At 49.2% G+C, this 15963-nt stretch overlaps 1 protein-coding gene across 1 annotated transcript in view; it reads left to right on the top strand.

Annotated features, from left to right (window-relative positions):
- Window positions 1-15193, top strand: part of LOC136592645 (disks large homolog 4-like) — a 55673-nt gene extending 40480 nt beyond the window's left edge. The window contains exons 6-7 of the mRNA XM_066588635.1: window positions 9750-9841; window positions 14365-15193. Coding sequence (XP_066444732.1) covers window positions 9750-9841; window positions 14365-14471 — 199 coding nt within the window. The 3' untranslated portion in view covers window positions 14472-15193. The remainder of the gene's footprint in view (window positions 1-9749; window positions 9842-14364) is intronic.
- The last annotated feature ends 770 nt before the right edge of the window (window positions 15194-15963 follow it).

Raw genomic sequence — 15963 nt, 5'->3', positions numbered from 1 at the left:
CCAGGAAACACCACGTGGAGGTAACCATGCGACGTTTCCTTTATATAAAATGACATCAGGAAGTGAGAGAATTAGATTACGTACATAAAAGTTGGACAATAATTCTTTTGCGCTTAGAATTGAATAATCGAGTTGGGACCTATTAACTTTTCATATTTATGACACAATCAATGCTTGAGCCAAATTTCATGTTTCTATGACATTGGGAAGTGAGAGATTTAGATTATGTACGTAAAATTTGAACGCTAATTCTTTTGCGCATAGAATTGAATAATGGAGTTGGGACCCATTCGCTTTTCCTATTTATGACATAATCAATGCTTGTGCCAAATTTCAGTTTCTATGACACCAGAAAGTGAGAAAATTAGATTCCGTACGTAAAATTTGGACGCTAATTCTTTTGCGCTAGAATTGAATAATCGAGTTGGGACCCATTAGCTTTTCCTACTTATGACATAATTAATGCTCGTACCAAATTTCCCGTTTCTATGACACCGGAAAGTGAGAAAATTCCATTCCGCATGTAAAATTTCGACGCCAATTCTTTTGCGCTAGAATTGAATAATCGAGTTGGGACCCATTCGCTTTCCCTATTTATGACATAATCAATGCTCCTGCCAAATTTTATGTTTCTATGACACCGGAAAGTGAGAAAATTACATTCCGCACGTAAAATTTGGACGCTAATTCTTTTGCGCTAGAATTGAATAATCGAGTTGGGACCCATTAGCTTTTCCTATTTATGACATAATCAATGCTCCTGCCAAATTTCAAGTTTCTATGACATTGGGAAGTGAGAGATTTAGATTATGTACATAAAATTTTGACGCCAATTCTTTTGCGCATAGAATTGAATAATCGAGTTGGGACCTATTTACTTTTCCTATTTATGACATAATCAATGCTCATGCCAAATTTCCCGTTTCTATGACATTGGGAAGTGAGTGATTTAGATTATGTACGTTAAATTTCGACGCCAATTCTTTTGCGCTAGAATTGAATAATCGAGTTGGGACCCATTAGCTTTTCCTATTTTGGAGATAATCTATGCTCATGCCAAATTTCATGTTTCTACGACATCGGGAAGTTGGAGAACTTTTGGCCAGTCAGTCAGTCAGTCAGTCAGTGAGTCAGTTAGGGCTTTAAGCTTTATATATATAGACTAGCTGATATACCCGGCTTCGCCGGAGTTAATTTGGTACTGGTGTTTATCTGATGTTCACACGGAAAATCTTATGAAGTCGTGGTTACTTTAGAGATACCGAGGAAAAAAATATGTTCACCATTTTGCATAGTTCTCTGCGTTACCCAGGAAACACCACGGGGAGGTAACCATGCAACGCTTCCTTCATATAAAATTACATCAGGAAGTGAGAGAATTAGATTCCGTACATAAAATTTGGACGCTAATTCTTTTGCGCTTAGAATTCAATAATGGAGTTGGGACCCATTAGCTTTTCCTATTTATGACATAATCAATGCTCGTGCCAAATTTTCAGTTTCTATGACACCGGAAAGTGAGAAAATTAGATTCCGTACATAAAATTTGGACGCTAATTCTTTTGCGCATAGAATTGAATAATCGAATTGGGACCCATTAGCTTTTACTATTTATGACATAATCAATGCTGGTGCCAAATTTCCCGTTTCTATGACACTGGAAAGTGAAGAAATTACATTCCGCACGTAAAATTTTGACGCCAATTCTTTTGCGCTAGAATTGAATAATCAAGTTGGGACCTATTAACTTTTCCTATTTATGACATAATCAATGCTCGAGCCAAATTTCCCGTTTCTCTGACACCGAAAAGTGAGAAAATTACATTCCGCACGTAAAATTTCGACGCCAATTCTTTTGCGCTAGAATTGAATAATGGAGTTGGGACCCATTCGCTTTTCCTATTTATGACATAATCAATGTCCGTGCCAAATTTCACGTTTCTATGACACCAGAAAGTGAGAAAATTACATTCCGTACGTAATATTTGGACGCTAATTCTTTTGCGCATAGAATTGAATACTGGAGTTGGGACCCATTCGCTTTTCCTATTTATGACATAATCAATGCTGGTGCCAAATTTCACGTTTCTATGACACCGGAAAGTGAGAAAATTACATTCCGCACGTAAAATTTGGACGCTAATTCTTTTGCGCATAGAATTGAATAATCGAGTTGGGACCCATTCGCTTTTCCTATTTATGACATAATCAATGCTCGTGCCAAATTTCACGTTTCTATGACATTGGGAAGTGACAGATTTAGATTACGTACGTTAAATTTCGACGCCAATTCTTTTGCGCTAGAATTGAATAATGGAGTTGGGACCCAATTTCTTTTCCTATTTTGGAGATAATCTATGCTTGTGCCAAATTTCATGTTTCTACGACATCGGGAAGTTGGAGAACTTTTGGTGAGTCAGTCAGTGAGTCAGTCAGTCAGTGAGTCAGTCAGTCAGTCAGTCAGTCAGTGAGTCAGTGAGTCAATCAGTCAGTCAGTCAGTGAGTCAGTCAGTGAGTCAGTGAGTCAGTGAGTTAGTGAGTCAGTGAGTCAGTGAGTCAGTCAGTGAGTCAGTCAATCAGTCAGTCAGTCAGTGAGTCAGTCAGTCAGTCAGTCAGTGAGTCAATCAGTCAGTCAGTCAGTCAATCAGTCAGTCAGTGAGTCAGTCAGTCAGTCAGTGAGTCAGTCAGTCAGTGAGTCAGTCAGTGAGTCAGTCAGTCAGTCAGTGAGTCAGTCAGTCAGTCAGTGAGTCAGTCAGTCAGTCAGTCAGTCAGTGAGTCAGTCAGTGAGTCAATCAGTCAGTCAGTCAGTCAGTGAGTTAGTGAGTCAGTGAGTCAGTGAGTCAGTCAGTGAGTCAGTGAGTCAATCAGTCAGTCAGTCAGTGAGTCAGTCAGTCAGTCAGTCAGTCAGTGAGTTAGTGAGTCAGTGAGTCAGTGAGTCAGTCAGTGAGTCAGTCAATCAGTCAGTCAGTCAGTGAGTCAGTCAGTCAGTCAGTGAGTCAGTCAGTGAGTCAATCAGTCAGTCAGTCAGTCAGTCAGTCAGTGAGTCAGTCAATCAGTCAGTCAGTGAGTCAGTCAGTCAGTCAGTGAGTCAGTCAGTGAGTCAGTCAGTGAGTCAGTCAGTCAGTGAGTCAGTCAGTCAGTCAGTGAGTCAGTCAGTCAGTCAGTCAGTCAGTCAGTGAGTCAGTCAGTGAGTCAATCAGTCAGTCAGCCAGTGAGTCAGTCAGTGAGTCAGTCAGTGAGTCAGTGAGTCAGTCAGTCAGTCAGTCAGTCAGTGAGTCAGTGAGTCAGTCAGTGAGTCAGTCAGTCAGTCAGTCAGTCAGTCAGTGAGTCAGTCAGTGAGTCAATCAGTCAGTCAGTCAGTGAGTCAGTCAGTGAGTCAGTCAGTGAGTCAGTGAGTCAGTCAGTCAGTCAGTCAGTCAGTCAGTCAGTGAGGGCTTTCAGCTTTATATATATAGATAACAATAGGTGATACTACATAAACAATGGTTACATTAATAGGTATACGGATCAGCCTGATGCAGAGAACAGGAGGGCGTCTGGGGAACGTCACTGTGAGGGCACTCCCCATCAGGCTCCCCCAAACCCTCGCCTGTCTTTTATTCTAGTATGATCTATAGCTTGGATATTTCCATCACTAATATCGATGCATAGAGCTGCTGGAAAAGGTCACCATTAACCAGAGCAGACAAACAAGACTGATTCCTAAAACAATGGCAGCACTGATCTCCAAGTATACATAGGGCTCCAGTTCAGCCTTAAGACAATGAGGATAGATTTGCATGATTAATTAGACAATAGATCCCAAGACTCTATAGACAATGATGACACAATGTGCTGACATTAACATGGTCTCCAGCTATCCTTATAATTTATACAGTGAGCATTCATGGCTCTATAGATACAAGATGGGGGGCTACAAAGAGCCAAATATATTTGCACCACAAGCATCCAAAAGCATCTTTGACTTTTATTGCTTTTGGCCTCTCTTACAAGCCTCCATTCATTATCAGCTTTAGCTTTTCTGACCCTTGTCCTACAGTTTCTGCAGACCCCATTATATTCTTCTTTAGATATTCCCCCTCTTCCCATTTGATAAACATATTTTTCCTCCTCTTTAACATGTGGACAAGTTCTGTGTTCATCCATCTGGGTCTCTTTAAATGCTTCCCATTCTTCATTCTTTTAGGGATTGGTAACGATTGAGCTTTGAGAATCTCATTCCACAATATTTCCCAACCTTCTTGGACATTTCTGTCCTTAAGAACATCCAGCCATTGGATTCTTCCTATCCTCTTCTCAGGTCTTCCTCCCCTTGTTATCCAACATCCAAGGATATCATGATCACTGCCTCCTAAGGTCCCAGCCACCCTTACTTCCTCAACCATTCCCTCCCTGTTGGTAAGAATTAGGTCCAAGATAACAGATCCCCTTGTTTTCTCTTCTACCTTCTGGAAGATAAAGTTGTCACCAAGAGTGGATAAGAATCTGTTGGATCCATTACTTTTACCTGAGAGATTCCCAACAAATGTCTGGATGGGTAAAATCTCCCATGATCACTATGTTGGGCTTCTTTGAGAGCTTGGCCATCTGATGTAGAAAGAGTTCCTCCATATCTTCTGCTTGCCCAGGTGGCCTATAGTAAATGCCTACAATGGGGTCCTTTCTGTTGTTCTCTCCTTGTATTCTTACCCAAACAGTTTCTACAGAACTCCCGGCTCTGAAGCTTGAATCTCTGTGGAGATGAATGTTCTCCTAACATACAACACAACACCTCCTCCCCTTTATTAGGTCTGTTTCTTATAAATACATTGTATCCTTCAAGCCTTGCATCCAATCATGTGTATCATCCCACCAAGTTTCCGTGATGCCAATGACATCATATTTCTCTTGTGTTAGGAGCTCCAGTTCCCCTTGTTTGTTTCCCATGCTCTGGGCATTTGTGTAGAAACATGCTAGCTCCATCAGTGATGCCCTTGTATAGAGGTCTGCTCCATCGGTGATGCTCTTGCATAGGGGTCTGCTCCATCGGTGATGCCCTTGCATAGGGGTCTGCTCCATCGGTGATGCCCTTGCATAGGGGTCTGCTCCATCGGTGATGCCCTTGCATAGGGCTCTGCTCCATCGGTGATGCCCTTGTATAGGGGTCTGCTCCATCGGTGATGCCCTTGTATAGGGGTCTGCTCCATCAGTGATGCCCTTGTATAGGGGTCTGCTCCATCGGTGATGCCCTTGTATAGGGGTCTGCTCCATCGGCGATGCCCTTGCATAGGGGTCTGCTCCATCGGTGATGCCCTTGTATCGGGGCCTGCTCCATCCGTTATGCCCTTGTATCAGGGCCTGCTCCATCCGTGATGCCCTTGTATCGGGGCCTGCTCCATCGGTGATGCCCTTGTATCTGGGCCTGCTCCATCGGGGATTCCCTTGTATCGGGGCTTGCTCCATCGGTGATGCCCTTGTATTAGGGCCTGCTCCATCGGTGATGCCCTTGTATCGGGGCCTGCTCCATCGGTGATGCCCTTGTATCTGGGCCTGCTTTATCGGTGATGCCCTTGTATCGGGGCCTGCTCCATCGGTGATGGCCTTGTATCGGGGCCTGCTCCATCGGTGATTCCCTTGCATAGGGGTCTGCTCCATCGACGATGCCCTTGCATAGGGGTCTGCTCCATCGGCGATGCCCTTGCATAGGGGTCTGCTCCATCGGTGATGCCCTTGCATAGGGGCCTGCTCCATCGGTGATGCCCTTGTATAGGGGTCTGCTCCATCGGTGATGCCCTTGTATAGGGGTCTGCTCCATTGGTGATGCCCTTGCATAGGGGTCTTCTCCATCAGTGATGCCCTTGCATAGGGGTCTGCTCCATCAACGATGCCCTTGCATAGGGGTCTGCTCCATCGGCGATGCCCTTGCATAGGGGTCTGCTCCATCGGTGATGCCTTTGTATCGGAGTCCGCTCCATCGGTGATGCCCTTGTATCGGGGTCTGCTCCATCGGTGATGCCCTTGTATCGGTGATGCACTTGTATCAGGGTCTGCTCCATCGGTGATTCCCTTGCATAGGGGTCTGCTCCATCCGTGATGCCCTTGTATCGGGGTCTGCTCCATCGGTGATGCCCTTGTATAGGGGTCTGCTCCATCGGCGATGCCCTTGCATAGGGGTCTGCTCCATCGGTGATGCATAGGGGTCTGCTCCATCGGTGATGCCCTTGTATCGGGGCCTGCTCCATCCGTTATGCCCTTGTATCAGGGCCTGCTCCATTCGTGATGCCCTTGTATCGGGGCCTGCTCCATCGGTGATGCCCTTGTATCTGGGCCTGCTCCATAAGGGATTCCCTTGTATCGGGGCCTGCTCCATCGGTGATGCCCTTGTATTGGGGCCTGCTCCATCGGTGATGCTCTTGTATCGGGGCCTGCTCCATCGGTGATGCCCTTGTATCGGGCCCCGCTCCATCGGTGATGCCCTTGTATCGGGACCTGCTCCATTGGTGATGCCCTTGTATCAGGGCCTGCTCCATCGGGGATACCCTTGTATCGGGGTCTTCTCCATCGGTGATTCCCTTGTATCGAGGCCTGCTCCATCCGTTATGCCCTTGTATCAGGGCCTGCTCCAGCCGTGATGCCCTTGTATCGGGGTCTGCTCCATCGGTAATGCCCTTGTATAGGGGTCTGCTCCATCGGCGATGCCCTTGCATAGGGGTCTGCTCCATCGGTGATGCATAGGGGTCTGCTCCATCGGTGATGCCCTTATATCGGGGCCTGCTCCATCCATTATGCCCTTGTATCAGGGCCTGCTCCATTGGTGATGCCCTTGTATCGGGGCGTGCTCCATCGGTGATGCCCTTGTATCTGGGCCTGCTCCATCAGGGATTCCCTTGTATCGGGGCCTGCTTCATCGGTGATTCCCCTTGTATTGGGGCCTGCTCCATCGGTGATGCCCTTGTATCGGGGCCTGCTCCATCGGTGATGCCCTTGTATCGGGGCCTGCTCCATCGGTGATGCCCTTGTATCGGGACCTGCGTCATCGGTGATGCCCTTGTATCAGGGCCTGCTCCATCGGGGATGCCCTTGTATCGGGGTCTTCTCCATCGGTGATTCCCTTTTATCGGGGCCTGCTCCATCCGTTATGCCCTTGTATCAGGGCCTGCTCCATCCGTGATGCCCTTGTATCGGGGCCTGCTCCATCCGTGATGCCCTCGTATCTGGGCCTGCTCCATCAGGGATTCCCTTGTATCGGGGCCTGGTCCATCAGTGATGCCCTTGTATTGGGGCCTGCTCCATCGGTGATGCCCTTGTATAGGGGTCTGCTCCATCGGTGATGCCCTTGTATCGGGACCTACTCCATTGGTGATGCCCTTGCATAGGGGTCTTCTCCATCGGCGATGCCCTTGCATAGGGGTCTGCTCCATCGGTGATGCATAGGGGTCTGCTCCATCGGTGATGCCCTTGTATCGGGGCCTGCTCCATCCGTTATGCCCTTGTATCAGGGCCTGCTCCATTCGTGATGCCCTTGTATCGGGGCCTGCTCCATCGGTGATGCCCTTGTATCTGGGCCTGCTCCATAAGGGATTCCCTTGTATCGGGGCCTGCTCCATCGGTGATGCCCTTGTATTGGGGCCTGCTCCATCGGTGATGCCCTTGTATCGGGGCCTGCTCCATCGGTGATGCCCTTGTATCGGGCCCCGCTCCATCGGTGATGCCCTTGTATCGGGACCTGCTCCATTGGTGATGCCCTTGTATCAGGGCCTGCTCCATCGGGGATACCCTTGTATCGGGGTCTTCTCCATCGGTGATTCCCTTGTATCGAGGCCTGCTCCATCCGTTATGCCCTTGTATCAGGGCCTGCTCCAGCCGTGATGCCCTTGTATCGGGGTCTGCTCCATCGGTAATGCCCTTGTATAGGGGTCTGCTCCATCGGCGATGCCCTTGCATAGGGGTCTGCTCCATCGGTAATGCATAGGGGTCTGCTCCATCGGTGATGCCCTTATATCGGGGCCTGCTCCATCCATTATGCCCTTGTATCAGGGCCTGCTCCATTGGTGATGCCCTTGTATCGGGGCGTGCTCCATCGGTGATGCCCTTGTATCTGGGCCTGCTCCATCAGGGATTCCCTTGTATCGGGGCCTGCTTCATCGGTGATTCCCCTTGTATTGGGGCCTGCTCCATCGGTGATGCCCTTGTATCGGGGCCTGCTCCATCGGTGATGCCCTTGTATCGGGGCCTGCTCCATCGGTGATGCCCTTGTATCGGGGCCTGCTCCATCGGTGATGCCCTTGTATCGGGACCTGCGTCATCGGTGATGCCCTTGTATCAGGGCCTGCTCCATCGGGGATGCCCTTGTATCGGGGTCTTCTCCATCGGTGATTCCCTTTTATCGGGGCCTGCTCCATCCGTTATGCCCTTGTATCAGGGCCTGCTCCATCCGTGATGCCCTTGTATCGGGGCCTGCTCCATCCGTGATGCCCTCGTATCTGGGCCTGCTCCATCAGGGATTCCCTTGTATCGGGGCCTGGTCCATCAGTGATGCCCTTGTATTGGGGCCTGCTCCATCGGTGATGCCCTTGTATAGGGGTCTGCTCCATCGGTGATGCCCTTGTATCGGGACCTACTCCATTGGTGATGCCCTTGCATAGGGGTCTTCTCCATCCGTGATGCCCTTGCATAGGGGTCTGCTCCATCGGTAATGCCCTTGTATCGATATCTGCTCCATCGGTGATGCCCTTGTATCGATGTCTGCTCCATCGGTGATGCCCTTGTATCGATGTCTGCTCCATTGGTGATCCCCTTGTATAAGGGTCTGCTCCATCGGTGATGGCCTTGTATAAGGGTCCGCTCCATCGGTGATGCCTTTGTATCGGAGTCCGCTCCATCGGTGATGCCCTTGTATCGGGGTCTGCTCCATCGGTGATGCCCTTGTATCGGTGATGCCCTTGTATCAGGGTCTGCTCCATCGGTGATTCCCTTGCATAGGGGTCTGCTCCATCGGTGATTCCCTTGCATAGGGGTCTTCTCCATCGGTGATACCCTTGCATAGGGGTCTTCTCCATCGGTGATTCCCTTGCATAGGGGTCTTCTCCATCGGTGATTCCCTTGCATAGGGGTCTTCTCCATCAGTGATTCCCTTGCATAGGGGTCTTCTCCATCAGTGATTCCCTTGCATAGGGGTCTTCTCCATCAGTGATGCCCTTGCATAGGGGTCTTCTTCATCGGTGATGCCCTTGCATAGGGGTCTTCTCCATCGGTGATGCCCTTGCATAGCGGTCTTCTCCATCGGTGATGCCATTGCATAGCGGTCTTCTCCATCGGTGATGCCCTTGTATAGAGGTGTGCTCCATCAGTGATGCCCTTTTATAAAGGTCTGCTCCATCGGTGATGCCCTTTTATAAAGGTCTGCTCCATCTGTGATGCCCTTATATAAAGGTCTGCTCCATTGGTGATGCCCTTGCATAGGGGTCTTCTCCATCGGCGATGCCCTTGCATAGGGGTCTGCTCCATCGGTGATGCCCTTGTATAGGGGTCTGGTCTTTTGTGATGTTGTCTGGTACAATGTGTAGCACAGATTTAAGTTTCTTGCTGATGCTTGGGGTTTGTGGATGTATTTACCAGTCAGTGATTGATCATCTTTGGTGGAATGTTTTTAGATATGGTACGATGCAGATATGACCACTTGTCAGGAAGCTGGTTGTCACTCACATCCTTTTTTTGTGTCAGGAAGCTGTGTCAGGTTGTGGCTCACATTTCTTTTCTTTTCTCGGCAGAGAAATTAACAAACGTCTAACCGAGGAACAAGCCAGAAAAACATATGAAAGGTCTACAAAGCTGGAGCAAGATTTCACTGAGTGTTTCTCAGGTGAGATGGGGGAGCCACATGCCTGTAGTTTAGCTGTGTGTGTATGGAGTACACTTCTGTAAATTCTCTTTGAGATGCACTGAACATGTGAGCTCTGTAAGCTAGAATGCTGCATAGAACAAACCAGATTTTATTCACCATGGAACATATCAGAGATATGGGGGGATGGGGGGGGGGGGATTCCTCAATTTAGAGATTGATAGCAGCAACACGTCTCACAAAGTTTCGGACAGGTAACAAAAGGCTGGATCAGTAATTAGTACTAATGATTAATAGCAGGAGGGTCAAACTTCTACTAAATCAAATGACTGTGTATAACAAGACTGTGTTAGAGAGGCCGAGTCTCTCAGAAGCAGAGATGGTCAGAGGTCTACCAATCTGTGAGAAACTGCGCATAGAGATTGTGGAATAATGTCAGAAACATGTTCCTCAACATAAAACTGTTAAGACTGCGTATCCAACATCTACAGGACATCATATAACCAAGATCCAGAGACTCTGGAGACACTCGTGTGCAGAAGGGACAAGACTGACGGACAATACTGAATGCTGGAGATCTACGGCCCTCAGGCGGTGTTGCATTATATACAGACAGGATTCTGTAATACCAATCACTGCAGGGCTCAGGAATACTCCCTAAATCACTGTCTGTGACACAGTTTACCATGCAAACCAGAAATACAAGCTGTATGATGCAGAGAAGCCATATACCAACACAATCCAGAAGTGCCGGCGTCTTCTCTGGGCCAAAGCTCATTTACAATGGACCGAGGCAGAATGGAAAACTGTTCTGCGGTCAGAGGAATCAAAATGTGAAATAATTTTCAGAACCCACGGACACCGTGACCTACAGATACCAGAGGAGAGCAGCCATCCAGCTTGTTATCAGCACACAGTCCTGCCTCACTGATTGTGTGAGGGTGGCATTAGTGCAGATAACACATAATGACAGGCCCTATCAGTGCTGACAGTATATAGAGGTTGTAGAACAACATATACCCCATTCAGACAACGTCTCTCTCAGGGAAGACCTTGTATATTTCAGACGATCCTAAAACCCCATACTGCATCCATTACATGAGCTTCACAGGACAAGAGTCTGGGGTGAGCCAACCACCTGCAGTCCAGACCTTCCACCACATACTACATCCATCACAACAGCATGGATTCACAGGAGAAGAGTCCGGGGTAAACCGTCCGCCTGCAGTCCAGACCTTCCGCCATATACTACATCCATCACAACAGCTTCACAGGAGAAGAGTCCTGGGTGAACCGGCCGCCTGCAGTCCAGACCTTCCACCACTTACTGCATCCATTACATGAGCTTCAGAGGAGAAGAGTCCGGGGTGAACTGGCCGCCTGCAGTCCAGACCTTCCACCACATACTACATCTTTCACAACAGCATGGCTTCACAGTAGAAGAGTCCAGGGTGAACTGGCCGCCTGCAGTCCAGACCTTCCACCATATACTACATCCATCACATCAGCTTCACAGGAGAAGAGTCCGGGGTGAACTGGCCACCTGCAGTCCGGACCTTCCACCATATACTACATCCATCACAACAGCATGGATTCACAGGAGAAGAGTCCGGGGTGAACCGTCCGCCTGCAGTTCAGACCTTCCACCACATACTACATCCATCACAACAGCTTGGCTTCACAGGAGAAGTGTCCAGGGTGAACCGGCCGCCTGCAGTCCAGACCTTCCACCATATACTACATCCACCACGACAGCTTCACAGAAGAAGAGTCCGGGTTGAACCAGCCACCTGCAGTCCAGACCTTCCACCACATACTACATTCATCACAGCCGCTTCACTGGAGAAGAGTCCAGGGTGAACCGACCACCTGCAGTCCAGACCTTCTACCATATACTACATCCATAACAACAGCTTCACAGGAGAAGAGTCCGGGATGAACTGGCCATCTGCAGTCCAGACCTTCCACCATATACTACATCCATCACAACAGCTTGGCTTCACAGGAGAAGTGTCCAGGGTGAACCGGCCGCCTGCAGTCCAGACCTTCCACCATATACTACATCCACCACGACAGCTTCACAGAAGAAGAGTCCGGGTTGAACCAGCCGCCTGCAGTCCAGACCTTCCACCACATACTACATTCATCACAGCCGCTTCACTGGAGAAGAGTCCAGGGTGAACCGACCACCTGCAGTCCAGACCTTCTACCATATACTGCATCCATCACAACAGCTTGGCTTCACAGGAGAAGAGTCCAGGGTGAACCGGCTGCCTGCAGTCCAGACCTTCCACCACACACTACATCCATCACAACAGCTTCACAGGAGAAGAGTCCGGGGTGAAATGGCCGCCTGCAGTCCAGACTTTCCACCACATACTACATCTATCACACCAGCATGGCTTCACAGTAGAAGAGTCCAGGGTGAACCGGCCGCCTGCAGTCCAGACCTTCCACCATATACTACATCCATCACATCAGCTTCACAGCAGAAGAGTCCGGGGTGAACTGGCCGCCTGCAGTCCGGACCTTCCACCATATACTACATCCATCACAACAGCATGGATTCACAGGAGAAGAGTCCGGGGTGAACCGTCCGCCTGCAGTTCAGACCTTCCACCACATACTACATCCATAACAACAGCTTTACAGGAGAAGAGTCCTGGGTGAACTGGCCGCCTGCAGTCCAGACCTTCCACCACATACTGCATCCATCACAACAGCTTCACAGGAGAATAGTCCAGGGTGAACCGAGCACCTTCAGTCCAGACCTTCCACCACATACTACATTCATCACAGCCGCTTCACTGGAGAAGAGTCCAGGGTGAACCGACCACCTGTAGTCCAGACCTTCCACCACATACTGCATTCATCACAGCCGCTTCACTGGAGAAGAGTCCAGGGTGAACCGACCACCTGCAGTCCAGACCTTCTACCATATACTGCATCCATCACAACAGCTTGGCTTCACAGGAGAAGAGTCCAGGGTGAACTGGCCGCCTGCAGTCCAGACCTTCCACCATATACTGCATCCATCACAACAGCTTCACAGGAGAAGAGTCCGGGGTGAACCGGCCGCCTGCAGTCCGGACCTTCCACCATATACTACATCCACCACGACAGCTTCACAGAAGAAGAGTCCGAGTTGAATCAGCCGCCTGCAGTCCAGACCTTCCACCATATACTACATCCATCATAGCAGCATGGCTTCACAGGAGAAGAGCCTGGGGTGAGCCGGCTGCCTGCAGTCCAGACCTTCTACCATATACTACATCCATCACAACAGCTTCACAGGAGAAGAGCCTAGGGTGAGCTGGCCACCTGCAGTCCAGACCTTCCACCACATACTACATCCATCACAACAGCTTCACAGGAGAAGAGTCCGGGGTGAACTGGCCGCCTGCAGTCCAGACCTTCCACCACATACTACATCTATCACAACAGCATGGCTTCACAGTAGAAGAGTCCAGGGTGAACCGGCCGCCTGCAGTCCAGACCTTCCACCATATACTACATCCATCACATCAGCTTCACAGGAGAAGAGTCCGGGGTGAACCGGCCGCCTGCAGTCCAGACCTTCCACCATATACTACATCCACCACAACAGCATGGCTTCACAGTAGAATAGTCCGGGGTGACCCGGCCGCCTGCAGTCCAGACCTTCCACCATATACGACATCCATCACAACAGCTTCATAGGGAAAGAGTCCAGGGTGAACCGGCCGCCTGCAGTCCTGACCTTCCACCATATACTGCATCCATCACAACAGCTTCACAGGAGAAGAGTCTGGGGTAAACCGGCTGCCTGCAGTCCAGATCTTTCACCATATACTACATCTATCACAACAGCTTCATAGAAGAGTCCGGGGTGAACCGGCCACCTGCAGTCCAGACCTTCCACCATAGGGAAACATTTGGAGATATCCTTCAAGGACTGCCGAGGACTGCAGAGCAGCTAGAATCCTCCATCGGACAAGAAGGGGACAACATCCCAAAACTCGAGCAATTGTTCTCCTCACTTCCCAGAAGAGCGGATGCTACAAAACGGTAGACACGACCCCAACCGACCTTTGTCAGGTGTGTTGCTGCCATCAATTCCTAAAAGACAAATATCTCCTCTTTCCCTCTGTGTGTTTTGTTGGCAATAAAATCTGGTTAGATGAGATCTACAGATCATTAATTCTTGCTTTATTTACATTTTACACAACAGCCCAATGTTTTTTAGAATTGGGGATGTATATACTACTGCATATATCACTGCAGTCCAACATTAGTCTCAGCAGATGATACAGTAAAGCTGGGAAGGCCTCTGCAGGATATCTGGGCCTTCAAGTGTCTGCTGCGGGGCTTTTGTATAGCCAGTGCTGAGATCAATATACTGACCAAGAGGCAGTGATGTGGAGGGTCATACACCATCAGGGGTATCACTGACCCTTAGACTGTTGGGTAATGCTGGGGCCCTTGCGCTCAGTGACTAAAATGCTGATGCTTATAGAAGTGTGTTCTAACCCTCTGGTAAATCATTCTTTGTCTTCTTTCCACAGCGGTGGTCGAGGGGGAAAGCTTTGAAGAGGTCTACCATAAAATTAAAGGGATCATCGAGGATCTCTCAGGGCCCTACATCTGGGTTCCTTCCCGAGAAAGACTTTAAAACCAGCCTCCTTCTCCAATCCCACCGTAAAATAGTGGAGACTTCTCTCTCCTGGAGCATTGTATATCTGGAGGCAATAAGGCACTCCGGCACCTACCTGGCCTCATGTTGCCACCCCCACCTGGAGTGCCTGATTACTTCTAAATGGGGCTGACTTATCCGCCAACAGGAGACCTAAAACATTGTGTTTCTATAGGTTCTTCTGTGTGTATCTTATACGGGCACAAAGTCTCTATAGACCACAACCCAGCTCTTCTGTTCTTGCTCGGCTCCTCGTGGGAGTGGTTTCCTTGTGAGGTAGCCCCTGCTGTGGGTTGAGCCTGTTGTATAAAAAAGACTTTTAGTCCCAGTTTTTTATCTCGCTGTCTGCGTTTTATTTTGTGCATGCGTCTTATACTGGAAGGGGGAGGATTTGGAATTAATGGACAAATACCCCATTATTCCCCCCCATCCCCACGCACATGCCCTAACAGTACTGGGCAATATGGACAATAATTTCCCCTGAGAGGGGCACTCGATTCTTGGATGTCTCCTTAGCTCTCAAACAAAGCCATGGAGGGGTTAGGAGTGCAATGTTCTGCAGGCACTGTCAAATGAGAGGTGTAGGAAGTGCTGAAAGAGCCATGAACTGCAGGGCCCAGGAAGGTAAAGGGTTACATACCGTACAGTAATAAAAAAAAAATAAAACTATTTTATGTGGATAAATAAAATGTTCTATATTTACTTATCGTCTTGTGCTCTTTTCTCATCTCTGACCAGAAGGGGCCGTCTGTCCGGAGAACGTTAAAATACTGGAATGTGGCCAATTGCGGACAGTATGGGCCTCTCCTAATACCTTAAAGACAATATAGTTGGATGTTTCTCAAGTAAGAGGTTAAATGCAAGCCACGGAGCTCTGTGGTAGATAGAAGCCACGGAGCTCTGTGGTAGTCAGATAGAAGCCACGGAGTTCTGTGGTAGTCAGATAGAAGCCACGGAGCTCTGTGGTAGTCAGATAGAAGCCACGGAGCTCTGTGGTAGTCAGAAAGAAGCCACGGACCTCCGTGGTAGTCAGATAGAAGCCACGGACCTCCGTGGTAGTCAGATAGAAGCCACGGAGGTCCGTGGTGGTCAGATAGAAGCCACAGACCTCCGTGGTAGTCAGATAGAAGCCACAGACCTCCGTGGTAGTCAGATAGAAGCCACGGACCTCCGTGGTAGTCAAATAGAAGCCCTGGACCTCCGTGGTAGTCAGATAGAAGCCACGGACCTCCGTGGTAGTCAGATAGAAGCCACGGACCTCCGTGGTAGTCAGATAGAAGCCACAGACCTCCGTGGTAGTCAGTTAGAAGCCACAGACCTCCGTGGTAGTCAGATAGAAGCCACGGACCTCCGTGGTAGTCAGATAGAAGCCATGGACTTCCCCCGTAGTCAGTTAGAAGCCACGGACCACTGTGGTAGTCAGATAGAGGCCGGGGTCCTACGTGGTAGTCAGACGAGAGCCAGGGTCCTA

Source organism: Eleutherodactylus coqui, unplaced genomic scaffold, assembly GCF_035609145.1.
Source record: "Eleutherodactylus coqui strain aEleCoq1 unplaced genomic scaffold, aEleCoq1.hap1 HAP1_SCAFFOLD_135, whole genome shotgun sequence".
Lineage (NCBI taxonomy): Eukaryota > Metazoa > Chordata > Amphibia > Anura > Eleutherodactylidae > Eleutherodactylus > Eleutherodactylus coqui.
This window is presented reverse-complemented; position numbering and strand designations above follow the sequence as displayed.